The following is a 24228-nucleotide window of genomic DNA, read 5'->3' as shown; positions in this document are numbered from 1 at the left end:
GGTATGAGTGCAGATGTGAACTCAGAACACTCTCTAAACTTCCAGAGATGCTACAAGTGACCATGCAGTGCAGTGCAAACAGCACAGAAGTTAATTAAATTTACAGCTCTCAAACTAAAGTTTGTGTTTGTTTGTTTGTTTTCAAAAAAAAAAAAAAAAGCAGCTCACCAGTGGTATCTACTACTTGCCTGACAACCCATTGTGGAAATTCTGTTTGTCAGAAGGTCAGGTGATAACACTGAATATCAATAAAAACATTCCTTTGGCCAGCATTTAAGTATTCCCATTACTGGGATGAAAAATAAAATTATTGTCTAGGTTGAGAAATAGGCACAGAAGCCTTCTCTATGCTAAACACCTGGTGATCTCCATGCAATGCTGATACAGCTGCAAAGACTTCAAAAGATTTTTATTTTTTGTGAAGAACTATTTACATACAAGACCAAATCACAATGTTGTTACTCTAAGGAGGTAAGCTTTATAGTAAAGCTTGACTTGTGAACACCCTACAACTGTCTGATAACTCACAAGGTTGGAGTGCATTACAAAGCTCACTGCTGATCAGTTTCTATTCTTCATCTGAGAGGTCCAATGTAGTTGCCAGCACTATAATGACATGGTTAAAGTCAATTTCTAGTAAATCAATACAGCCAGATAGGTACAGTCAGTCCATAGATACAAATTACTTCTACCCAGTGTAAGAGAACCTAGAAACAAGCCTCAAAAATATCAGAGGTATCAACTTCTTAAGCCGTCACTTCTGAATTTCATGAGTGTTGGTATTATTGACCATGAGAAGGTCAGGTGTCCAATGTGTTGACTTCTTTGGAGCAGAAATAATGCACAACTATTGCATTAGGGTATCGCGCAAATGCACTGTAAAGAAACAGAACACAAAAATCAATGTAAATACGAACAGTTTTCCCAAACATGCCCTTCAAAGCCTTACTGAAATTTACAGCATTAGAAAAATTCTAGACAAACCAATACTGCACATGCAAATTTAAATTCTGATACTACAAGCTACACACTAGTGACAAACTTGAATATGCAGAACAGTAAGTATATTCAGACCTACATTCATTAATATGTTTTGGAAAAAGGATCATTCCCTATCATTGTGAATGCTACTGATATATCAGAATGGTTCAAATCAACAAGAATGAATAAACCGATCGCGTGGCATTCCAATGGAGTTTCAAACCCAAAAAAGAAAAAAATGCAAATAAAATTTATCTTCCATACCAACCCATAATTACAGAATAGGGTATAGCAGAAGAACAGTTATTGGCATACAAGCATTAAGTGAATTAGTTCTACTTTTACATATCCTAAGATCATTACTAGACTACCAGAAGTAAATCAGCTAGGGAACCACACAGCCATAAAAAGAGAGATTCCACATACATCTTCATTTGAGATTCTTTACATCATCCTCAATTCTAGCTAAAAAGCAGGTAGTAGGCAGAGTTCTTACAGAACATTCCAAATTCAGTATGACAAGTGACTTTTTGCCCTCTAGAATTGCAAAGTGAGATGTCTTAAGAATTTCTCAAGGCATTTTATTCTGCTTTATTGAAAGCAGGATTAAAACTCTTGCAATAAACTTCACTGACTGAACTTTGATGTTTTCCCAGCCATCGAGTGATATATTTTCTTAATTTGAACATTCATCAAATTTCTCCCTCATACTGCTGTTCTCTCTATATATAATGCACATTGAGTTTTGCAACATTCTTACTTTAAGTATACAGATTCGTATTCAATTCTGTTTCCCAAACTCTAAGGTACATACTCTCTTACCTGTTGCCTATCTTCTTTTTACATACAGTGCACACCTTCTCCTCTGTAATTATGCACTTCACTTGCTGATGCAAAATTCGCTCCTCCTGGACCTACAGGATGATAAAAAAAACTTTATCAAAAAGCAATGCCATGCTGCAGTTCCTTTCTAGCCTGGTGAAACTGAAAACCGTCATAACATTTGATTTTCAGTGGCTATATCTTTATTAGCAAGTTGTACGGTATACAAGAAGCAGTTCTGTAGAGCTACAGCACCATCTAGAGGACTCACACCCCATATAAGGAATAGTTAGTTTAAATATTGAGTTTTGAAACACCATTCCAATAAATAACGGATGGTGGGTACTTACCCTCAGAAATTCAGCATGGAGAAGATTCTTGAGTACTTGATTGAATCTCTTCTTTTGGGCATTTTCTTCGAGGACTTTCTCTAGGAAAATTCGAATCTCACTAATCTGTGTATTTGCGGGTAGAAGGTTTATTGCCTAAAGCAAAATAACCTTAGTTAGGAAAAATTTTAAAGGAATAGAGAACAAAATAGAACAGAACCTGACACACTTAGCTTTGACAGTGTTAGTCTGTTCACATTCCTACTCCAGTATCTTCTAACAACAGTACAGACACTGAGTCTTTGTTACCTTGGTGGTATCCAGTTTGCTGTGATGCAGCTCCAACACCTGCAGAGCAGCCTGCAGATTGGCTTGAGGCTCCAGCACTTCCATCTTGATTGGCCCTAAGCAATGAACACTAGGCGGGGAGAGATACATCCGGAGAAGGGATAGATAGACCTGTTTCACACAAAAGGAAAGCTTGTGAAACCATTGCACTCATCCACAACTGACAATACTAGTAGAACCCAGAGACAGTACTCGTGAAGTTGTACCTACTCCATTCAAAACTCTAAAATGGTCATTTAAACAGGTTTTATCTAAAACTACAAAAAAAAAACCCAAAGATGTTCAAAGCCTTTTAAGACTTACATTCTATGCTCAAGTTTTTCTATTAAAGTAGTATTTTTTTAAACACATCTCCCTCATTTATCTTACATAACACACGTATCTTTAGAAAGCCGTGTCATTGATTTTTAACTCATGTGTAAATGTAACTGGGATAGGAACACAGTAGGTTTTCCTCTGAATTCCAAAAGAAATTTTCTACAGAATATATGCTCAATTCAAATGATATGGTAACATTCACAACAGAAAATAAAAATCAGTGAAAGCTAGTAAATCCTAACTTCCAAAAGCTTATACATAGTTTCCTGTCCACCTAAAAAAACTCCGAAGTCTATACAGAGCAAAAACTTTAAACTCCCTAACATGGCATGAACAGCCTAACACATCCTCACAGAAAAGGGAATACTGTAAAGATAAAGCTACTTACATCTTTGTTGCCGTCTTTGTTTCTGTCGTAATGTTTATGGCAGTAGCTAGAATAGAGAAGAATTACATAAAATGTAGGGACAGTTTTGGAACCCAGAGGATCATTCCAGAGAAATTAACATTTAAATGCTTGATTGCTGAGGCCATCCACATGAGATGACCATACATCCAATTCTGATCAATTGGATCAGGTCATGCAACACTGCCTTATGTGACAATGCTGAGAAAAGAGAGGTTTTGTGCAAGTTTCACACTTCCAATCAACTTACAAAGCTTTCATACAGAAACTAAATTTAATGACATTCAAAAAAATAGGAGGGGGGACAGACAATGTGATTGCATCTGAATCACAAGGAAAAGGTGTCCATTAGTGTACCACTACATACCACAGCTGAATGTCCTGTAACAACCATTTCATGAAACTAACTTTAAAAGAAGCTATGCTGAACAGCCCCTGCTTTTCAAACACATCTGTCAGTGCTGGCTAGTTTTATTTTCAGTTAAGTACTTTAGATTCACTTAGAAGGTTCCCTGGCACAAGGGATCCAGCAAAAAGATGCACCTTTACTGGAGGGCTGTGTCAAACTGAAGGTACTTAACTTTGCATCTGGGATAGTCAATCTCAATCACAAGAGAAGGGAAGCAAAGCGACATACACAAGTTCACAAACTAAAGACCAGTGGAAAGATGCATCTGACAAGGCGGAAACAAACAACTCATTAATGACAGTCATATTGCTCTAGACTAAAAGTACAGTGACAGAAAGGTAATCCTCAAGGGGATGATGTCATTATTTGTAATCAACAGATACCTGAAGAGCATGAAACTCAGGAAAACATGGAAACACAAAAGATCCTGAAGGCTTACAACACTCACTCCACATACAACAACATTTCGCTATACAACCTATTTGTAGCACAGTGAGCAAACTAACCCTTAAAAAAAAAAAGGAAATCCTTACTCTTCAGCCATCTTGGTGTCCTTCAAAATATGAACATAAATAAACAGAGCTTGCTCGTGCTTCCCCATACGACCCAAGAGCAGAGCACGTTCTTCTAGAAGACCTAGTGAGATAGCATGAAAGTCTAGTCAACAGCTACACAGAAAAATGACAGCAAAAGGTCCATTACTTCCATTACTGACCAGATTAACAGAAGGAAGCATAAGGTGTAGTCTAAGCATAGACTCAAGTTACACTGAGACTAAGTATACTATACACTAGAAGCAGTAACATTTCATGAATGCTTAAGTAATCGTAGGATACAATAAACTTCCGATCTGTTGAGCTACTCAAGGTCACCTAAAATTCAGGCTAAATATGTAAGTGATAGGAGATGCCACAAAGTCTTAGGCCGTCACTTAAAGGAAATCTGCAGAGACCAGAAACCCAATTCCGCCAGCAAAACCACAGCAAATATACACACCAGTGGTTTACAGCAGACCTAGCCATCTTCTGTTTCCAGTTACCATAATTCTATAACAACTAAGGAAGTTCTGCTGTAAAATACAAGAAAAATGATTTAGTTAGTCTATGGAAATTGAACTCACCATCAAAGGGAAAGTCACTAATTAGTCGACTAGGTTCGTAACAGCTAGACTTCTCCAAAAAAAGAAGAAGTTTTTTCCGGTAATCCCCCAAGTCTCCTCCTTCCTCCCCAGCAGGCACTGGAGTTTTATCTGTATGAAATAAAGAAATATCAGCTAATGTACTACAACTATTGCACTACACTAGTACACAAAAGAAGATAGAAACAAAATTATGAGGACCTACATTCTGATGAACCTATTATATGGAATAAGAATCAAGTACACCTGAGAAACTAATTCAGCTCCCTAAAACATGTTAACCAGTGGCTGATTAGACAATACATGATTATTCAATGCCCTCCCCCTGCCCTTAACATGCAGAACAAAGCAAGCAGTAGCTGACATTTCTCCTAATCATGAACAAAGTGTAACTAGGTTCCTTAAGATTTCTAGGGAGGCAAGAAACCAGACTCCCTTATAAACCCACAACTTCCGTTGTTCCAGTTCCTTCATAGCATTTAGCGTATCTTCCCCTGGATATTAATAGTGCAGGCTTAGAGCAATACACTGTGAAGGCTTTCCCGCACCGTCCCATCCCCTGGTCTTCCCACCAGAAAAGGCTAAACATACCTGCAGGTAAAGAGTTGAGATATTCTTTCATTAAGCCCTGCACTTTCTCACAGTACAGCTGGATCAGACAGTTGTGAAAGTCTGCACCAATTTCTTCCCAGACATGAATGATGTGTTCCTGTAAATACATGTTTAGGTTCGGCTAAAGATACTTCCTCTGGAAAGTAATTTATTAAAAGCAAGCAACAATTCATTCCAAGCTTGCCTTTACCAAGCTCAACTTTAAGAGTTCATATTTGAAGTCATATTCTGCTTGCTCTTAGTTATTTTTCTCTGCACAACTTATGGCAAAGCTAGAGTTCTCCAAGACAGCATCATGCTCCAACACCTTGAGAACTAAAGACTTACATGTAATGCATACTGAACGTAATGCACTAAAACTAACTGAGTTCTTACCAGATAAGGAATAGCCAAACTTTTAAAGTTTTCTATCAAGAAACTGAGCACTTTATCTCGTGGCAAAGCTTCCACTTCAGGGAGGTCTTCTGTAAATATCTGTAAAATAAAAATTTATTCACAGAATATATTTTTTTTTCTTAAACGTTACAGTGTATTTTATCTGAGACACTGAAGCCCAGCATATCACCACATAGGCCTAAACAGTAAGCAGAAGTATTCAAAAAAAAAAAAAACTGAGCAGCTTATTTAGGCACCTAGAAGCTGTGTCATATCTGAAATGGTTAACAAACATCCCCACTTCTGCCCTAGCTAGCACTTATCTTTTACAGCACCCAGCACCTCCTAAATACAGGAAGTCAAAGAAAAGTTAGAAAAGCAAATTAACATTTGACATTTAAATATTAATTTAGGCTCTTTTACAAAAATCGTGATATTTAAAAAACATTAAATGTTGTATCAAATGTAAGGGTTCTTAGCCGCTTATTACAACGTAAGGTATTCGAAGAATGGAAGAAACAGAAGAAAAACTGAAAAGCTGTCCTGCTCTATCTACTGATAAGCTTACCACAATACTGAACACAGACAATACCATTTATACACTAAGCTGGATTTAACGTTAACACATGGATTCTTAAATCATACACTGTACTAAGAATCTCAATGACAAGGTACCTGTTTAAGCCAAACTTACCTTCAGTCCATCTTCAGGAAAATCTCTTAGCACCCAGACAGAGTAAGAAAATACTAAATGCAAGTTCTCTGTGCCTGGAACACAAGAATTAGCAGTGCTCAGTGTTAGACTCCTGAAGATCTAGCTACTCACAACACAAGCAGATGCTTTCAGAGCTAGCAAATCTTCATTTACAGAAAAACCCTTTTTTGTTTTCTCCTCTATAATCAAGGAAATCACATTCCAGGTTAAAGGCAATTTCATTACTTCGCAAACATGATTTCAAACAGGAACAAGTAATGACACTGTCAAATTCTAAACACCACAGAATTTATACAAGTCAGACCAAAACCTAGCTCTGTTGTCTGAATCTCTTCCCAAACATTTTCCCTTACGAACATCAGCCATTTGTTTTTATTAGGGGAGAAAAACACTATACTTTTAATTTGTGTAATTTCCTTCAGACAGTTTCCAGACTTTCAGTCTAATGTCTTTATAGCAAAGGGTCAAATATTTCATAATAAGTAGTAAATGAACAGCTGACATAGGTCCATCAAGATGAATTTATCCAAATGACAATCCTTTAAAAAAAAAAAAAACAGAAGTTTGTTTTGTAAGGCTATCTGAATGTCACATACGCATCTCATTCTCTAAGAGATGAGTGGCGTTAGCAAATTACACCAGTGAAAAAGAAGTGTAATGTAAGAGACATGGCATAAATAGGAAAGGTCTCAATGTCAAGGTAAATAATGTTTACCTTTGAAAAAACATGTTGCTAACGAGAGCCAGCAAGAGCTCTTGAAAGTAATAATAATAAAAATATATATTAATCAGATTTTACCAATAATTTAAGACTAGGAAATAAACCCCTCATAAACCACTCTGGATGGTTGTGTCTGCTTTACTAGTACTGTGATACATCAGAAATAAATGGTATCATTGGATGGGAGAGGACTATTCTCATCATCAGCAAAACCAAAAACGGCCTTGGAAGTTCACAATAAATAGTCAACCAAGCAAATTGTTAGTATGACGCTGTGAACACCAACTCAAACTGTTAGGTTATGACCTAGATTTCTCTATGTACAGCAAACAAAAACTTCATAAAGAATTCTTCATCTAAGAAAAAAAAAACAGCAGCTAGCAATAAGACTTTCAGCTGAAAAGCCTAATCCAGAAGTCAGACTTAGTCAGTGACAGCAGATCAACACTGGAATAAAAGACAAAATACTGTGGCATATTCTCTACCAATGAATTTTTGTTATTTTTCTTTTTAAATGAGAAATAAGGAATGTTTTCCATTAAGATACTTAAGTTTAAACAGGACACACCTGAAATTAATCTTTAAAGTTTGCATTATGTAAGAAAACAGACTAGATGACAGGGGTGTCCGTTAGCTTGATAGTACCTATCAAGTTGCTGAACAGTAAAATAACCAAAGCCCATGAATAGTTAACATCTTCACAGAAACAACGCTCTCCATCATTTACCCAAATGCTGCAGATATTGCACTGTCCTCTCATGACCCTTCAAAGGTGAGTTGGCTTTCTTTGACTGATCCACCAGTACCTGTAATGCTTTCAGAACAACGAAGAGATTAATTCCTTTGCAACCATGAGTATCATTCCAAATTGAACCAAAACAAAAAACATATATGTTTCACATTAGGCTACCTGAGAGCAAAAAAGCTTTGTTGTAAACATGCAGGTCAGACAGGTAAGGAATTTCATCAGATTCAGTAAGACAGATTTCATCACAGGACAGACCCAGAAACAAGTTCTCTTCAGGAAAATTATCTTCAGTGGGCTGGCAATAAAGACTCAGGACTAGGAGTACATGCTCCTATCCCTTCTCTCCTCTCCCCAACCCAACATCGTACCTACCTTTCTCATGCAGACCTTTCTTCTCATACAGTATTATCAGCTCACTGTATTTGTGTGCCTTCTTTAGTACATGCTCACTCTCCTCAATATGGCAGTGATTGTTCTCCAGACGTAGCAATGGTGCCACAAGTGCTACATTTGTCTGCAAGCAAAAAGGGAGCATTCAAACATACTTCTAACGTGCTCCTCCTAAGCTCATAGTACACAAAGTGAATTGAAACAGAGAAATAGCACAAGAAGTGACAGCTTAACTTCTTACGTCAAGTCTCATCTTCCTTAAAAATTTCTATTCCGTAATTTGTTAGAATAGCAGAAAAACCAATACATCGGAGCTATTCCCTTTCTAGAACACAAGTCTACTTTGGAAAACATTGTTCACAAAGATGACACCCTTCTGCATTTAACAATAAATACAACACAATAAGCATTTCTCAAAACTTCAAAACACGTTGACAAGGCGATGTTCTTTCGACAGAGGCAGCCACCCAAAACAGACACAGCTGCTTTGTTTCACGAAACTGCCTCCTGACCAATGAGGAAACTAGCTAAGACTAAAGACTCCCAGACCATTTTTAGACCAAAGTGAGATGGCTGTGGGAGAATTTTGAAAATACCTCCTTATCCTCCCCCTCAAATTTTCCTTCTAAAATACCAATGCATTTTATAGGGATGACCTTTAAGCCAGTCAAAAACTCACATGGAGGTAACACTTCAATAGTGTGGTATCAATGATTTGTAGCAGCTTCTTTTTGGATTTGATTGTTGGTGTTCCTTCCATAAGGGGCGAAGTACTGGATTGATGGTCAGAATCATTTAGCTTCTTTACCAGTTGACTTCTTTTCTGGAGGACGTAAAATGAAATTTTAACATGGAAAGGCAATGAATTTCTCCATTCCACCCCAACAAACATATCCCACCAAGTAAAAATAAATTATATCAATTTAATAACTTATTTTATCAATCGGTTCCTAAAGAATTTTTATAATTTCTAACTATTCAACACGTTTCCCACATCATTTAGGTGTGTACATTTGTTTTGAAAATTTATACTTTTGTAAGACGTCTGAAGTCTCGAGAAAATCATCAGAAGGAAACAGTTAACCTGAACAGAGACATTTTAGAGAAATCAGTAGACATTTAAAACATTTGGAGGACAATCTACAATTTGAATCACTATATGCAAAAAATATGCCCCTTAAAACACAAGCTTCCTTTGTCTCATAAGAATGGCAACAGAACAGTTCAGAGTCCAGTTGCAAGAAAATGACAGGGAGCTATAGTACCCACTACCTCCTATTCCACTTTTTAATTCATGCTTTTGACCCATCTCCTGGACAGAGTGCCCTCCATAAAATAATCATAAAAAAAGAAAAAAGATGAAGAGCCCAAGTCCTTTTTGAAAGGCTACTGAAAATAAAATACTAGACTCACATTTGGATCTAGTCCATGAGTAAGTTTTACCCAGACCTCACAAAAGTCACATGTCTCTCACATATCTGTGTAATGTCTCACATCTTCCAATTTCACCACTTTTTCAGGGCCTGCTGCCATAGAATTTCCAGCCATGAAGACAGCCTATTAAGGCTAGCCTGACAGAGCTGGAGTAGGCAAACTGCTTCCTGCACAAAGCTACCCAAGCAAATACACTACACCTGAATAACCCTGCTCTAAGAACAGATATACGAGCACTCACTTGAGTTAGGTAGTCTATCAGAGCTAAATGTGCCTTCTCCAACTCTGCCCCAGAGAGCCCTGGCAGGGGGTTGGGATACTGTAGCTGTTTCCTGTAATCTGTGGGCAGGAGGTCAGGATACAGACCCATCACATGAGTGGGATCTAAGCAAAAAATAACTAGTATTAGTAATCATTCATAACATACTATTTTTGCCAACTCTTAAACATAACTTGGCCTTTGAGTACAGTTAGCTTTCCAACAGAGTTGTTTGTTGTCAACTTGCAGTCCACAAGGTTTCAGGTAATACAACGTGCTTATTATAAAAAATAAGCTAAAAAGGCAAAAGCAGCAAGAGAAAGACTGTTTTTAAGTCCAAACAGAACAAGTTTCAACCTGCGCTCTTGGCACACACTGAAGACAATCCATTATAATCCTTTTACTGCTCTTCTTGCAGAATCCCAGCACTAACAACTCTGACAGTAGGACAGGATTTCTAGGAACAAGCAATGTTTTAAGAAAAGATTTACTGGGCTTTCGAAACATGAACTGAATAGCACTGTCTGCACTAATGAGCATCCATTTTCATGGAGTTTAAACAAATTCAGAATTACTGTCCTCTAATTTATGCTCTAAGTATTTCAAGTTCTAAGTCCTTCTCTTCCACTGTAGTTTTCAAAACTAAGTATGATGTTAAACATCACCAAGGAATGTAAAAGTTCTAGATTTAAATGCACAAGGGATGTGCTGTCAACAAAGAATATCAGTCTTAAGCACTATTCTATGGTACAGTCCAATTTTCAGGTGGTCTTGCAATTAGTACAAACCAGAGGAATAGCAGAGACTATTTTGACTTCCAAAATAACAGAAAAGTTTCCTGGCTTTGGTAGCTTAGTCCATTAAACAGGAAACAGGGCTGAGGGTCCTCATCATGGTCAGAGAACAAGGTGTAGCAGATCTACAGAAGTTCCTTATTTTCCTTTCCAAAATACAAGATGACTTTTGACAGCTGTTGAAACCCTAAGCTTTAAGGGTCTGTACATACCATATACATTGCAGAAAAGGTTACCAAACAACTACACCCTGCACAAAGGGCAACTTCATGTTTTACGTTAATTAACTTCAGTTACTTTAAGTCAAATACTATAACCAGTATAAGAGGCAAAACAGCTGTGTAGGCTACTTTCCATTCAAAATGAGACTGGTTTGCACAAGATGATACTATTTTAAAACAGAACCGAAACATACAATGATCTTCGAGCTTCATTTCATCTCTCCTAACCAAAGCAATCTTAAGGCCAACCCAAGCATTTACCTGTACCAAGTTTGGCAAAAACTTGCATGGATTCATCAAAGCGCTTCTGACAGAAGAGGTTGAAGGCAAAGAGGTTCTTGATGTGGTGTATTTGTTGTCGCTTCTCACTATCTGAATCATCTTTCATTTCCTACACACAAATTGATAAACATTAAAAACTTTGGGCCATCACAAACGATAAGAAAAGCTCTAGATAAATAACAGAAGTATTATCTTTTGGAGAGATTATGAAATCTAGAAGCCTGCCTTATTCAGAGAAGGATAATCTTCCCAAGTGAACACCTCTGATACTGATTCTCATGTGCTACATTTATTGTGTCTCTGAGATAACCTGAAAGGTTTGAAAGCTATTTCTGGTTATCTAAATACTTGCTATATCATAGCAAGTCTGTCACCATTCATTTGCCTTTTCAAATTTTTTTCCAGTTAGCAATACAAAAGGCAATTAATTCATTTTAGTGTATCTCTAGAGAAGTTTTTGGAAACCAGAAAAACCTACAGCCGTAAGAGCAATGTAATTAAACATACCGCTTCGGCATCTCTAAGAATTTACTGTTTCAGGAGTAACACAGATAACTATTACAATAATTTGCAGTCATTTCACTTCAAAACCAAAGAATTTTGAGTACTTACTGCCAACTGCAAAGCCAATTCAAATTGTTTATCCTGAAGAAGTTGCTGGATCTGTGTGGCTATGGACACTGGGATGAGTCGCCAAACAAAGTGATTACTTGCCACGTATATAATATTTGTCCTGCAAAGAAGTCAAAAGGTCAGTTACCAAGTTCCAGCACTGAGAAAGGAGCAACACTCATACAAACAATCCTGGTTAATACATGCACGTATCAATCAGATACAAAGGCAACTTAAGCAATATTGCAGAGCAGAACGGAGCAGAAATATCAGATATTCATACAGAGCATATATGAATATAGAGCAGTAATCAGATATTCACAAAGATGCCCAACTCTACCATAAGCTCCTTGAAGTACAGCACCCATCTTTCTGTGCATAAACAACAACAGACTGCTTCAATGCTGCTACTCAAGCCAGGGGAGTCAGAAGAGCTCCTATCCCAGTTTTTCAGCATGCTACCACACATACAGACAGCTCAACAAAAGCAATCATGCTCTACTTAGTACCCTCCAGAGGTGATGAAGCGTGGTCTCTGTAACTCAATACTCTGTACCAGCAGTCGGGGTTCAAATGTGCGGATCTCCACATACCTTGGCAGAACAGCAATAATGTAGGGAGGCTGGTGCTCTATTTGCAAAACAGGTGAAAATGTAAGTTAATTGTTCTCTCTTGAAACAAAGCAAGGCTTCCTTTTTTTTTTTTTTCCTCTTCTTGAAATGCATGCCTTTTTTACTTATTAACAACAGAAGTCAATGCCCAAGGCTGACAGCAAGTTGCTAACAAGGATTTTTGTTCATCTTTCAAGATACAGAATTCCTGTGGCACTCAGGTACCCACAAAAACTACAATGCTTTAACACACTGCCTTCCATTTCAAATCTTGTCCCTGTACAGGAATAGGCAATAATGCCTGTTTTTCAAGAAGGAATCAGGCAAGCAGACTAGAAGTAAAGAAGGGGAAGAAACAAAAATAAAGAAATCGAACTCTCCACAGCTGGAAAGTACAATTTGAAATACTTTAGAAACATGCTGTCACACTCCAAACCCAGCCAGTTTCTAAACACCAGGAATGCAACAATTTTAATCGCTTCCAAAGCAGTAAAGGGACAAATAAAAAAATTTACTGTTAATTCTCACCCATGGCTATAGGAATATCTGTCCAATTCAAGGCACATTTCTGGGTACAGATCCCTTCTTCATTGAGCACAACAGTTAGATCATCTTGGCCGACTGCAACTTTTCCATCTGCTACAGGGGCAACCAGTGGTTCCAACTGCTTCCCTGTTGGAAACAGTTCTTTGATGGATCCTTTTCCATCCACCTAGGATAATAAAGAAAACAGAAAATACATTGTTAAAAATAACTATTTCAAACATGCAGAAAAGCAAGTATCTGAAAGTAAAAAAAATCCATACCTAGTAGAAACATTCAGAACCCAGATTAAACACTAACAGGACAATTGTGATTTTAAATGCTAGCAACAGTATTTTCTGCATATCAACACTTCTCTTGCTTGTACATCATTTAGAAATAAAGAATTACTGCTCTTGTGTCTGAGGTGACATATCCCTATTACTATGGCAGCAGCTGAGCACAGAGATTATAAAGGCAGATAAAATGTCTAGCATCACTAAACATCACTAAGAGGTCCAAACACCTCTTGGAGTAACTGCAAGATTTAATTTGGGCCAAAACTTTAACATTGTTTGATTTCTAGCATGAGTAAACATTGCCACATAAGAAACAAACTAAAAGTAAAGCAAACTCCCCAGCCTTATTCCCTGCCCTAGTTTCTCATTCTTGTGGCCACACACTGTCCAGGGAATTGAACTCAACCACACCACCACACACATAAAACCAAAAGAAACAAACAAAAAATCAGAGATGTTTCATGAGTTGGTCTAACAACTCACTGCTGCCAAAATGGAGAATCTTACTCCCTCAACTCCAGCTACATGTTCCTGTTGCTTCTCTTGCATTACAAGTCAAGCACTCTTATAAAAATCACCAGCTAGCCAGCAGAAAACAATTCCATAAAAGCGTGACTATTTTTAATGCATATTTGGTGAAATGAAGCTATTCAGTGATGGGCTGGACAAGTAACAGATCCAACCTGAAGTAGACACTTGGACAGCAATTCTCTACTCTGGTTCCTTGAGCAGCTGCACAAACATTTGTACCACTAAAACAGCAGGAATCAAAATCTACAAGAGGGATACAGAAATGCACCACTTCCAACAGCAGTATCAGCTTTAAATGACTGTAAAATTACCACACCGTTTTCCCATCAACTAAAAAACAGAGTTGCCACTGTACATATGGTACACCTCATCCTCATCTCATTTTCCTATAATATAAGCAGAAGCCAATTTTAAAGGCAAAAAAGTGAATCGACTATAGCTATCATATGAAGCATAAGTGGAGACTATAACACTAAATTAACAACAGTAAATTTAGAGACATTCAAACAGAAGCTGCCACAGTTCAGCAAGAGAATCAAAAAAAAAGGTAAGTTGCTCTTTGTCCCAGACAAGAAATTATTTGTCTTTCAGTCATTTTAGAGTTAAGTCCTTTCTTAAAACACTAGATAAAATGTTTACAAAGACTGCTGCCCAACCAAAACATCTTTTCTGATGTCTTTTTTCTGCAAGAGCTTCAAACACTACATCCAACAGTGATAAAGCAACTATCAATTCCTGACAAAACCTCAGTTTAAAGAGGACATATTTAGATTTACCTTTCCAAAACCACATAAAACAGGAACACCAAACACTGTTTTTCATATAATCTACCAGCTAAATTCTTGAGCGTAGGAGCATCTTACATAGTGCCTACTGCTATTCAAGTCTCCTTAAATATCATATTCTAAAATCCGTTCTTACCCGTATCAGATAATAGTCCCTCTTGAAACCTACGCAGATTGAGTTTTCACACCAGGCCATAGACTTGGGTACATCAGGTACACTGAAGTCCCCCTGGGGAAAAAAGTCAAAATGGTAGTTACAAGAGAAAATCAAGTGACAGAGTGTAACAGACAGTACTGTTGTTGACATTGTGTTCCCCAGCACACATACACCAGACTTCTGCTGGCCAAGGAATAACAGTATTCAACTAACAGGCCAAATTCACACAGAAAAAAAGCATGCTGCAAGTCAGCTGTGTAAATGCTACAAAAGCAGCATAGCTGAATAAGCAGTAGAAATATTTAAAGAATTATCACTGTGGTATTCAGAAGTGCAGTTCTCTGCGCTTGTCAGCAACTACCTTCTGACTTAGGACCCACTTCCATAGTGGTATTGACAGGTATATATTTATAAAGGCTGCTTGCTAATGCATTTCACTAACTTACAAGCACACTATAGAACACAGCCTTTGACTTACTTCATGAAACTGCATTAATGCCATCAACTGTGATTTAAATCCTGTGTTTGTACTTCTACATGCTGCTGTTTTGATAAATCACTGCAAAGCCAACAGGACTCAATGCTCTAGAAGTCAGTAGTGCCTCTAATAGGGATTCCACAAAAAGTAGTAGAGTCCCTGCTGAGGCATGCTAGACTATAGAAACAGTCCAACTCACCTGTAGTTCATGGAACTCTCTGTCCTTCCAAAAATAAAGTTGTAACTTCTTCCTCACTGCCACACACATTCTCAGCACCTCTTCCCCTGTATCTGAATGCTGTGAAAATACAGACCTAAACTCATTAATACTAGAAGGCAAAGAAGATAACATAAACCCCAATGAATCCTCAGTGGCAGCAAGGCTGTCAGCTGACAAGTGGCTTTGTTCATCCACACCAGAAAGGGACTCCCCAAACTTGGAAACACAGAGAGAAGGCAAGCAGGGTATCTGAGAATGAACTTTGTTTAGATGGCAAGAATTGTGACACCAAGGAAATACAAGAATAAAAAAATAAAAAGAGCATGGAAGACAGGCACATGCAAACAGAAGATACATCGAGAGCTATCAGCCCAGCCCTGAAGACCAGGATAAACAGCTTGAACTCTGTGCAGTATAGCAAAGGGGAGGAAATGGAACAATGCAAAGAATGTGTTACACTGATAAAAACATTAATGGCTATCTTTTATATTCCACCCTGATGGAAGTTTCCTGACAAGAAACAATAGCAAAGTTAAGTGCCTATACACACACAAACAGTAAGGCACTTCGGAATGACCAGATTTAAATGTGCCTCAAAAGACATCACACCTAGGAAGCTCTAAGTACTTACTATAAAATACTTAATACTAAGCTTCCCATGGTGCAAAGAGATAAAAGTACTGATGAAGAGCACTAACCCACATCTTCTGATTATAAACAAGATTTCTGAATAATACAAGTAGGCTGAGAAAGTCAGTTAGATAAAAATAAGTCACTCAATTAACAATAACACATTAACAGAAAATAGCTGTACCTCATCAAACCATTTTATGGCCTGAATCTACCATAACTGCCCTGGGAGTCCTTGGGCCAATGCAGCTTAACAAACAAAAATGCAATAAATATAGTGATGGAGATCCTTGCTGTAGGGAACCATTGTGACCTAGTTCACCAACAATTTAAGGGATGGGAATGGTTTTTACATTCAAGAGGACCTTTCAAAAAAAGGGCACCTTCAAACTTACCACAGGATGAAAATGACTTCAAGTTTTCTATTAGGAGGTTCAAGGCTACAAGCACAACAGACATAGGAATATACATAACAGAACACAGGAGGAAGATTATGGGGCCTCCAATCATTGCCTTAAGGAAAGCTTCAACATCTGTTACATATTTATTTTAAGAAGCACCAAGGAGCTTGTAAGTTACACAAAACTAATGAACGAAATCTATACAGCAACATAAAAAGGTACACTTATTACAAAATGGTAAGGACATCTGTGCCGCTGTGTTCATCCTCTTACCTGAAGATCACAAGTGAAGAGAGACGCACCTTTTGCCTTGGAAACTGTAGTGATTTGTTGAAATGTCAACAGGTCGTGGACATAAATGTTATTTTCTGTTTTAAACAAAATTCCTATTATTTTTCAATATTTAACACACATTGAGCTCATTGCTTATTCAAACAAATTATCACAGTTTATGTTTACATAAAAAGAAGAACTTGTGAGAGAAATTAAGAGCTCCAAGAAAGAAAAAGGAACATTTTCCCAAAAACTGAAAAGTGCTGAGGCACAGAAAGACATGCAGAAGAGAAGACTAACACCAAGTCTGCTAAAATTACACGAAGGAACCGAGAACAGGTGCTAAGCAAGCAGAGGAAGCGAGAGTGGGAGACAGCAAACAGACCAGACTAGAGCAAGTTCATGATGGGAGATTGTATGAACAAAGACCATTTTGAACTGGCTCCTGAAATTAGTAGGAAGTGAGTAGTTGCAAATGGAGGATGCTGTGGTCAAGTTTTTGTACGCACGAGGACGCAGGCAGCAGAAATCTACGCATGCTGGAGTCGGAAGAGCCGGGACTTGGAGACCATAAAGAAGGGAGTAGCAACATAAGCAAAAAAAGACATAGGAAGATCATAAGGCTAAACAGAAGCCAAAGACAAGCAAATTTAGATCTTCCAAAGGAGAGTAAAAGATCACTATATAATAAACTGAATTTGGTGCAATACATCTCAGGTAATTTTCATACAGAAACAAGTTTGGACAACACAAGTTTTAGCACCTATCATATCTACGTGTATATATATGCCAATACATACAATTTTATATATATATATATATACACACACACAATTTAATATATATTTTTTTTCCATTTTTAATCACAAAACTTGTTGTTAATACTTTGTTCTCCAAGTTGGCTTGCAACAAGCAAAGCTGCTTCTCATTCTAAGCTGCATAATGCTTCCTCTGCAAGGTGAAAAAGCCTGAATACCAGACAATGACTTTCCAACAACTCGAGCACTATGCACGTGCGGAAGGAGTGCAATTGTTGGCCACATGTTGCAACAGCAAGAGCTCACTAAATATTACAACCTTTTCTTTACTTACCTAACAGACTGACCAGAATTTTAAACTGAGAAACAACATGAATCTGAAAGAAAAAATTCTAATTAGTGGTTCCATTCATAGACTATACCTCTGAAAGAAGCCTGATTATAGATCAAGAAAATACATCTTGTGTGCTCTCAAAATAATTAAAACAGCAAGGCAGCTATCTATGCACAACCTTCCTCCTAGATTACTGCAGCCCCTTTCACTTACACGCAATTTGTCAAGTAGCACATAGAGCTTGCAACCTAAGCTAATAGAAAACGTTGTAGTACATGGTACATTACTAGTACAGGTGTACCTCCGAACACATGCACAAGCATTGCTGCAAGAGACTGCATAATCTTTTTTGATATAAATCCTCTCCTAAGTATCAATGTAGTCAATGAGCCAAGTTCTTCCAAAAAAAAAAAAATCAAATAGAGGTAAGACTGGCAGTAGATAATCAGATACTTCAGTTCTAAATTCCAGGTAACAGGAATTATATTCACATTGCCACATTTCATTCAAGAGTCAAATTAAGTATTGCAGTCTGTTGGTATATTAACATAAATTTTATAAATATTCTCAGTCAGAGTAGATGAAGATTTACTGCAAACAACAGCATTTCCATAAAGGCCAGAAATAAACCCCTACATCCTAACATTTCTGTTCTAACAAACAAACCAAGCATATCGCTATTATGGGAAGACAGTGGGCAAAAACACCAGGCTGTGCTGCCCCTAGAAGAATCTACATCTTCAGGATTTTTTTTTTTAAGCTTAGCACAGATTCAAGTCATACATTTGAGATTTTATTTCTTGGCTGAAAACACTGGAAAACTTTTCCAAGAAAATGTTATTTCCTACCTGCTGAATCTTTTTTGAGAAGTTCTTGTTGGATTTCTCTAGTGTCACTTCAAATCTATTGCAACCTACCAAAAAGATTTAAGATAGTATGTAAACTGAAATTGCCCTTAAATTTACGACTGAATAAAATCTTACACTGAATAGATCACAAAGAATTATGAAAGTAAACTTGGCCACGTGAAGAATAACTCTTCTAAATATTTGGGCTATCTTTAACTTAACAGCTAAATGCATCAGAAGATCTTCTACATAATCAGGTGAAAATTTAAATTATGCTACTTGTGCTTGTCTGAGAACCTCATCAACAGTTATGTTTTTGCCTTGCTGGGATTTTAGGTTACAAAATTTATTTTATTATTTTTTTTGGAAACCCATAGATACAAAGATACCCATAAAGAATCTATCCACGCCAATCAAGTATCAGAAACTTAAAATGCTAGGGAACACATCACTGCAAAGTAGACAAGGAATAAACATTACACCACAAGGGTTTAAAAGGAGTTTTATGGATAAAGACTTACAGACACTTTCTGATGATAAAACCTCTCCTGGCACTGATGCAAAAAAGGGGGAGAAATTTACCACGTGAGATAAGACACTAGCAACTCAAGACTAGCACGTTCTGATTGGAATAGATGGCCTACAAGTTTCCGAAAAAACAATCTGAACTCAGTCTCAAGAATCCAAGTAGCTACAAATGAATATCTTTCCAAGAGCTGATGAACTTCGAAAGAGATGTTTGTTTTCTTCCTCTGCTGTCCCACACTAGACTACATTACTGTGTTCAATAACATGAGTTTCTAAATAATAGCAGATATTGCAAAATACAAATCCATCCAGTGAAAATCAATTTTAATTAAATTTCAAATAGAACAGTGCTTTTTGTGGCATCTCCAGAACAGACTATGAACACTTATAACTGTCTAAGAGAGAGAAAGAAGAGTAAATATACAACAGAAATAGTTAGGAGGGCTCCTTCTCTCCCATCCCATGATGCTGATGGGCCCACTGAATAAAGCTGCTCTTTCATTCGTTTACTAATCCAGTCTTTTATTAATAGATAACAAGCATTAGACTTCTGACAACTAGCACACTGTCCACTTCTCTGCATGTTTATGCACAATGAGTACTGTATTCAGAGAAACTATACTAACTTCCTGCAAAGAGAAGGTCCAGAGACCTTATATAAAGCATACTTTAACACAGGCAACAGGATAATAGTACCAGCTATCCTTCCCAAACACTTTATAAATGGTATGTACACTTCTATCAAAGATCCCATGCAAATATTCTTTCAACTCTAGGTAGGAAAAATCAGCAATTGAACATATTTGTGGTAACGTTACAGCAACATCTGAATTGCATGAAATAAAATTAAAATAATAAATTTTTCGTGACATACTTAAAATCAACTTACCCATGTCTTTCTTGATCCTGTAAAGAAGAAGATGCCCTTGTTTGGTACCAACAAGGAGCCACTCCTCTAAAAAGAGTAGAAAGGAAAGAGTCTAATCATTACCAGCAAAGACTTTCTTGGCTAAGCAGCGTTTATCAAAGCACCTGGAAACATGGTTCAAAAGCCAAAGAGGACTTCATGTGGTGACTGCACACAAGTCTCCCACCATCTCGCTAGTGCTGGTGATAGATAGATAGCAGCTTACATTCTCAGGAGATGATGGACAAAAATCAAACAGTAAAACAGAGGCTGCAGCCAAAACATCACATCCTGCTTATTCATATGACTGTGAAGATAAAAGCAATTGCATCTTTTGTACAGTCATGAGAGGAAATAATCTATTCTTCAGACATAGTCCCAGAGTGGAACACTGCTACGTAACGGAGAAAAATTGTCAAGAAGACAAACAAAGATTTCTGCCTTTTTTTTTTTTTTTTTTCCAAGAATTAGGTTTTTTATAACAACTTTCTGAAATAGTCAGCTATGCCTGAAGCAACTGTAGTGGCTTTGCTTAAAAAGCATTTGAATTGCTTGGACAACCAACAGTCACATTCAGATTTACAAAAGAGAACCGAACTCATTTAGATACAAACTCTGGCAAAGTTTCAGACTTTGAATTTACAGCATTTACAGCATGCAAAAGGCATAATATCTTTACCAGGTCTCAAAATCTGACTGAAAATTTTCCTCCTTGCTTAAGATCATATAGGAAAAAAGTACATACAAGTATTTCTTTCTACAGCTAGTATCTCCTCACTACCAAAGATACTTGTATTTTAATTAAGTTTTGTTTCCTGCAAGCCCTCCCTTCCATTGGTTGAGGGAAAGGTTTTAAAGCCAAAATTAAACCTTTTTATGCAACCTTGCTGTCACGGGCCCGTGGGCTTTGGTTCCTTTCACTTTGGCAAAATAAGTGCTTTCAAAGAGATAAAGTTTAAAACCTCAACACAAAAATAAATGATCTTCACGTCTCCTCTACTACATAACTCCAAACAACTCATGCTCAAACGTGGGAGCTTTATTAACGTTACAGTGTTCTTCAGACAGATGAAGGGGTGACGATTCCGCAAAGCGTGGGGATTTTTATTTCCAGTTTTGTCCCACTGTGGCACATCTGCTGGAAACTGCTCAAGCGCTTGGAGAAGCCTCAGCGCTGCGCGCAGACCGGTCGGTGCCATCACCTGACTAACAAACACCTCACCCGACAGGCCCCACACCACAATCCCTACATTTTCAGAACACTAACGCACACAAACGGGCTCTAAAATCAAGCTTTCAACGCCTTAACGAGATAAAAATCAGGCGGAATATAGACTACGGCTGTTCTTCAGCGTCGAAGCGGCCGCGCTCCCCGGACCCCGAGCCTGTCGGAGGCAGCCGCCCCACCGCCGCGGCCCCAGCGGCCCCAAGGAAGGAGGGCTGGCGGGGTTTCGGCCCGGGAAGCCGGGGGAGGCTCACCCCAGGCCGCCAGGCAGTCGATCTGCAGCGGCAGCTTCTCCAGGATCGGCACATGCTCGAAGGCGTCGTGCATGGCGGCGGCTCGGCTGGGCCCGACTGCCGCAGCGCCCGCCGACCGGAGGCTGGTGGGGCCGTACGGGGCTCCCCCTTCTCCGAGGCTGCCCCGGGGGTGGCTCCGCCGCCGCCACGGCCGGCGGCTCGCAGCTCCCCGCCCTTCCCGGCAGCCTCCGCCGCCGCCGCTTCCGTGCCGGGGCTCCGCCCGCCCGCCGCGGCCCGCCCCGGCCCGGCCCCGCCGTGGCAGCCGCACGCGCAGCCGCTGAGGGGAGCCGCAGCAGCGGTGTGCAGTTGGGGCCGACCCGAAATGGGGCTTGAAGGTATGGGGGTTGTTTGGTCTTCTCGTAATAACCTTAAAGCGGGGGAGGCTGTAAAGACAAAAATTGACCTGCATAGCCTGAAGAAACCAGGTGAGAACAGCAAAGTACCTCCCGTGAGTAACTCTTTCTGGAGGTCCTAAATTTCTCCTCTCTTAACACGATGGCATGTGCAAACTGATGTTTTATTCCTGTTAAAAGACTGAAATGCCATTGCAGATGAATTAATTTAGCCAACAAAGTTCACCCTTCACAAGGAAATCTTTGCCTCATCGCTTCCAGAAGAGGTGCAGCTGCATTTGTTCTGGTACAACACTCATGAGCACTGACCAAGAAGCTAAACTATCAACACCGAACAAAAAAGAAGTACTGAGTTCTCCAAGCATCTTTGCTGACAGGCTGCTGTTTGAGAAAACAGGGACTAAAGATGGTTTGTGGTGGGAGATGTAAGTACAGGAATAGAAGAGCAAGTGAGGTACTCTTATATCCAGCTTCCCTGCTCAGGGATGAAGCCTAAAGCATGAAACCATGCTGTCGCATCTTCTTCACCCATAATAGAACTGATACCTCCAAAAGGAAGTACGGCTCAGGCACATGCCTGGTCTCCCTGCGTAAGACTCCTCCAAAAGGGAGAGGAGCATAGCACCATTTAGTGAAAGGAAATGTAAGATTCAGTATCACCAGGTAATAAATTCCTTTGCATGGGAATAGCTGTAATCCATTTCTGCCAGAGCACAAATTGTGCATGAAGTATTGGCCTTTTCAGCCTTAAAACAGCAGCATACTTTTCCATTAGTATATAACATAAAATGACATAGTGATCAGAATGATTAAAAAAAAAATTCCAAACACACACCCCCATGCCTGTTACATAACACAAACATACTCTGTCCTACCCTGGGTCTTATGATCTTGACTCACTGTGTGCCTGTCAATCCTGTTGCATTTCTGTGCCACACCATAGGATCTCTTACTGCTTGGTCTCTCCTTTACAGTTTCTAGCAGAAACATCACCATAATAAAAAGCTGGTCAACATCATCATTTTCCTCACTACTACTACTTTTAGTATTCCATGTGGCATGTACATGCTACAACAGTTGTATCAGTAATACCACGGCTAATCTTCAGAAACAAAATCCACACGTAGAACAAAGATTAAAAAAAAATCTCCCTGCATTTGAATTGCTGGCAGTGTGCATTCACAACTAAGAACAGCTTGTTGAAGATTTTTAAGAAATTTGGATACTGACTGCACATACTGTTTCTATATACTGTTCTAATCATTAAAAACATATGCAGATACCAGACCTAAAACACATTTTTTCCTTCCTGCTCGTTGTTCATCGGGCCTTCAGAGTGGTATGTACAGCTTGCTGTAAAGTTACAATACTTGATTTGAAAGAATGTATATAAATTTTACTTAAGTCTGTGTAATTAAAAGTTAACAATCTTGCAGGATTTGCAGTTTCATGCATTCATACTTTGGGAACTGGTCTCCAATAAAAGCTTAGCGTATGACTCCAAGTAAGCGTAAGTCTGCTGCACATGAGGGAACAGATGTTATTTACCGAGGCTGCAGCAACCCTGACAAATAAGTGGAAAAAATAAAACAACTATCTAAGGGAGCAAGAAGCTATAATCAGAATATCTAATGCAGCGAACGACCTATGGAATTCAGAACAACTTCTATTACTGGTGGAAGATACAATAGGGATAGAAGGGAAGAAGGCAAAGAGGACAGGTCAAACCGAATGTAGCTGTAGGCTCAAAGTATCACACCACTACTATATTTATTTTGATCTTTAGATTATTAAACTTGGACTAGAATCAGGGAAACCATTTAAATCTTTGTTTTGTTGAGAAACGTATGATTTACCCTGTTTGCTCTTCAGTAAACAAGCTTAATGGGGACAAAAAGAGCTATTAGAAAAAACTGCGTTATAAATGTAATGCCATAAAGAGTTAAGAAAAAGTGAGGGAGTTTTGTGAAGAGCTTAATACTACTTGTTCTCTCACGAGTAAGAAAGTTGAAGGAAACGATGTAAGCCTTTCTACTCTTTGCCTAGCTTTTATTAAATAGTATATACAAACTTCTTTTGTGCTTCCAATAGAGAACATTTTGCCTTGTCTCAAAAATAAACAACCCAAAACAATAGGACTAAGAGGAAAAAAAACATTAAA

General features: G+C 38.4%; 1 protein-coding gene across 2 annotated transcripts; it reads right to left on the bottom strand.

Moving 5' to 3' along the window:
* Positions 1–126: 126 nt before the first annotated feature.
* VPS39 (VPS39 subunit of HOPS complex) lies at positions 127–21918 on the bottom strand. Of its 2 annotated transcripts, XM_048065181.2 has the most exons (26): positions 21676–21918; positions 20179–20244; positions 18762–18826; positions 17914–17956; positions 17331–17381; positions 16822–16916; positions 15497–15595; positions 14799–14891; positions 13054–13237; positions 12424–12544; positions 11915–12035; positions 11282–11411; positions 9988–10130; positions 8992–9135; positions 8295–8436; positions 7902–7988; positions 6433–6506; positions 5739–5837; positions 5343–5460; positions 4734–4862; positions 4147–4249; positions 3187–3232; positions 2442–2591; positions 2154–2288; positions 1804–1895; positions 127–876 (listed from the first exon to the last, which is right to left on the bottom strand). In XM_048065181.2, the coding sequence occupies exons 1-26, from the start codon at positions 21746–21748 to the stop codon at positions 801–803; spliced, it is 2679 nt and encodes an 892-aa protein (XP_047921138.1). In that variant the 5' UTR covers positions 21749–21918; the 3' UTR covers positions 127–800. The 2 variants fall into 2 exon arrangements, with proteins under 2 accessions (XP_047921138.1, XP_047921139.1); XM_048065182.2 differs by lacking the exon at positions 17331–17381.
* Positions 21919–24228: the final 2310 nt, after the last annotated feature.

Source organism: Anser cygnoides, chromosome 5 (assembly GCF_040182565.1).
Source record: "Anser cygnoides isolate HZ-2024a breed goose chromosome 5, Taihu_goose_T2T_genome, whole genome shotgun sequence".
Classification (NCBI taxonomy): domain Eukaryota; kingdom Metazoa; phylum Chordata; class Aves; order Anseriformes; family Anatidae; genus Anser; species Anser cygnoides.
Note: the sequence above shows the minus strand (reverse complement) of the source record. Positions and strands in the feature narration are given on the sequence as shown.

Bases quoted from the DNA above. Each gene is read 5' to 3' on its own strand.
- VPS39 (XM_048065181.2), bottom strand. From the start codon at position 21,748: ATGCACGACGCCTTCGAGCATGTGCCGATCCTGGAGAAGCTGCCGCTG. The intron at 17,957-18,761 runs GTAGGAAATAAC...TTTTTCTTTCAG, and splicing joins TCTCAAAAAAGATTCAGCAG to ATTCATGTTGTTTCTCAGTT. The intron at 4,863-5,342 runs GTATGTTTAGCC...TATTTCATACAG, and splicing joins TCTCAACTCTTTACCTGCAG to ATAAAACTCCAGTGCCTGCT.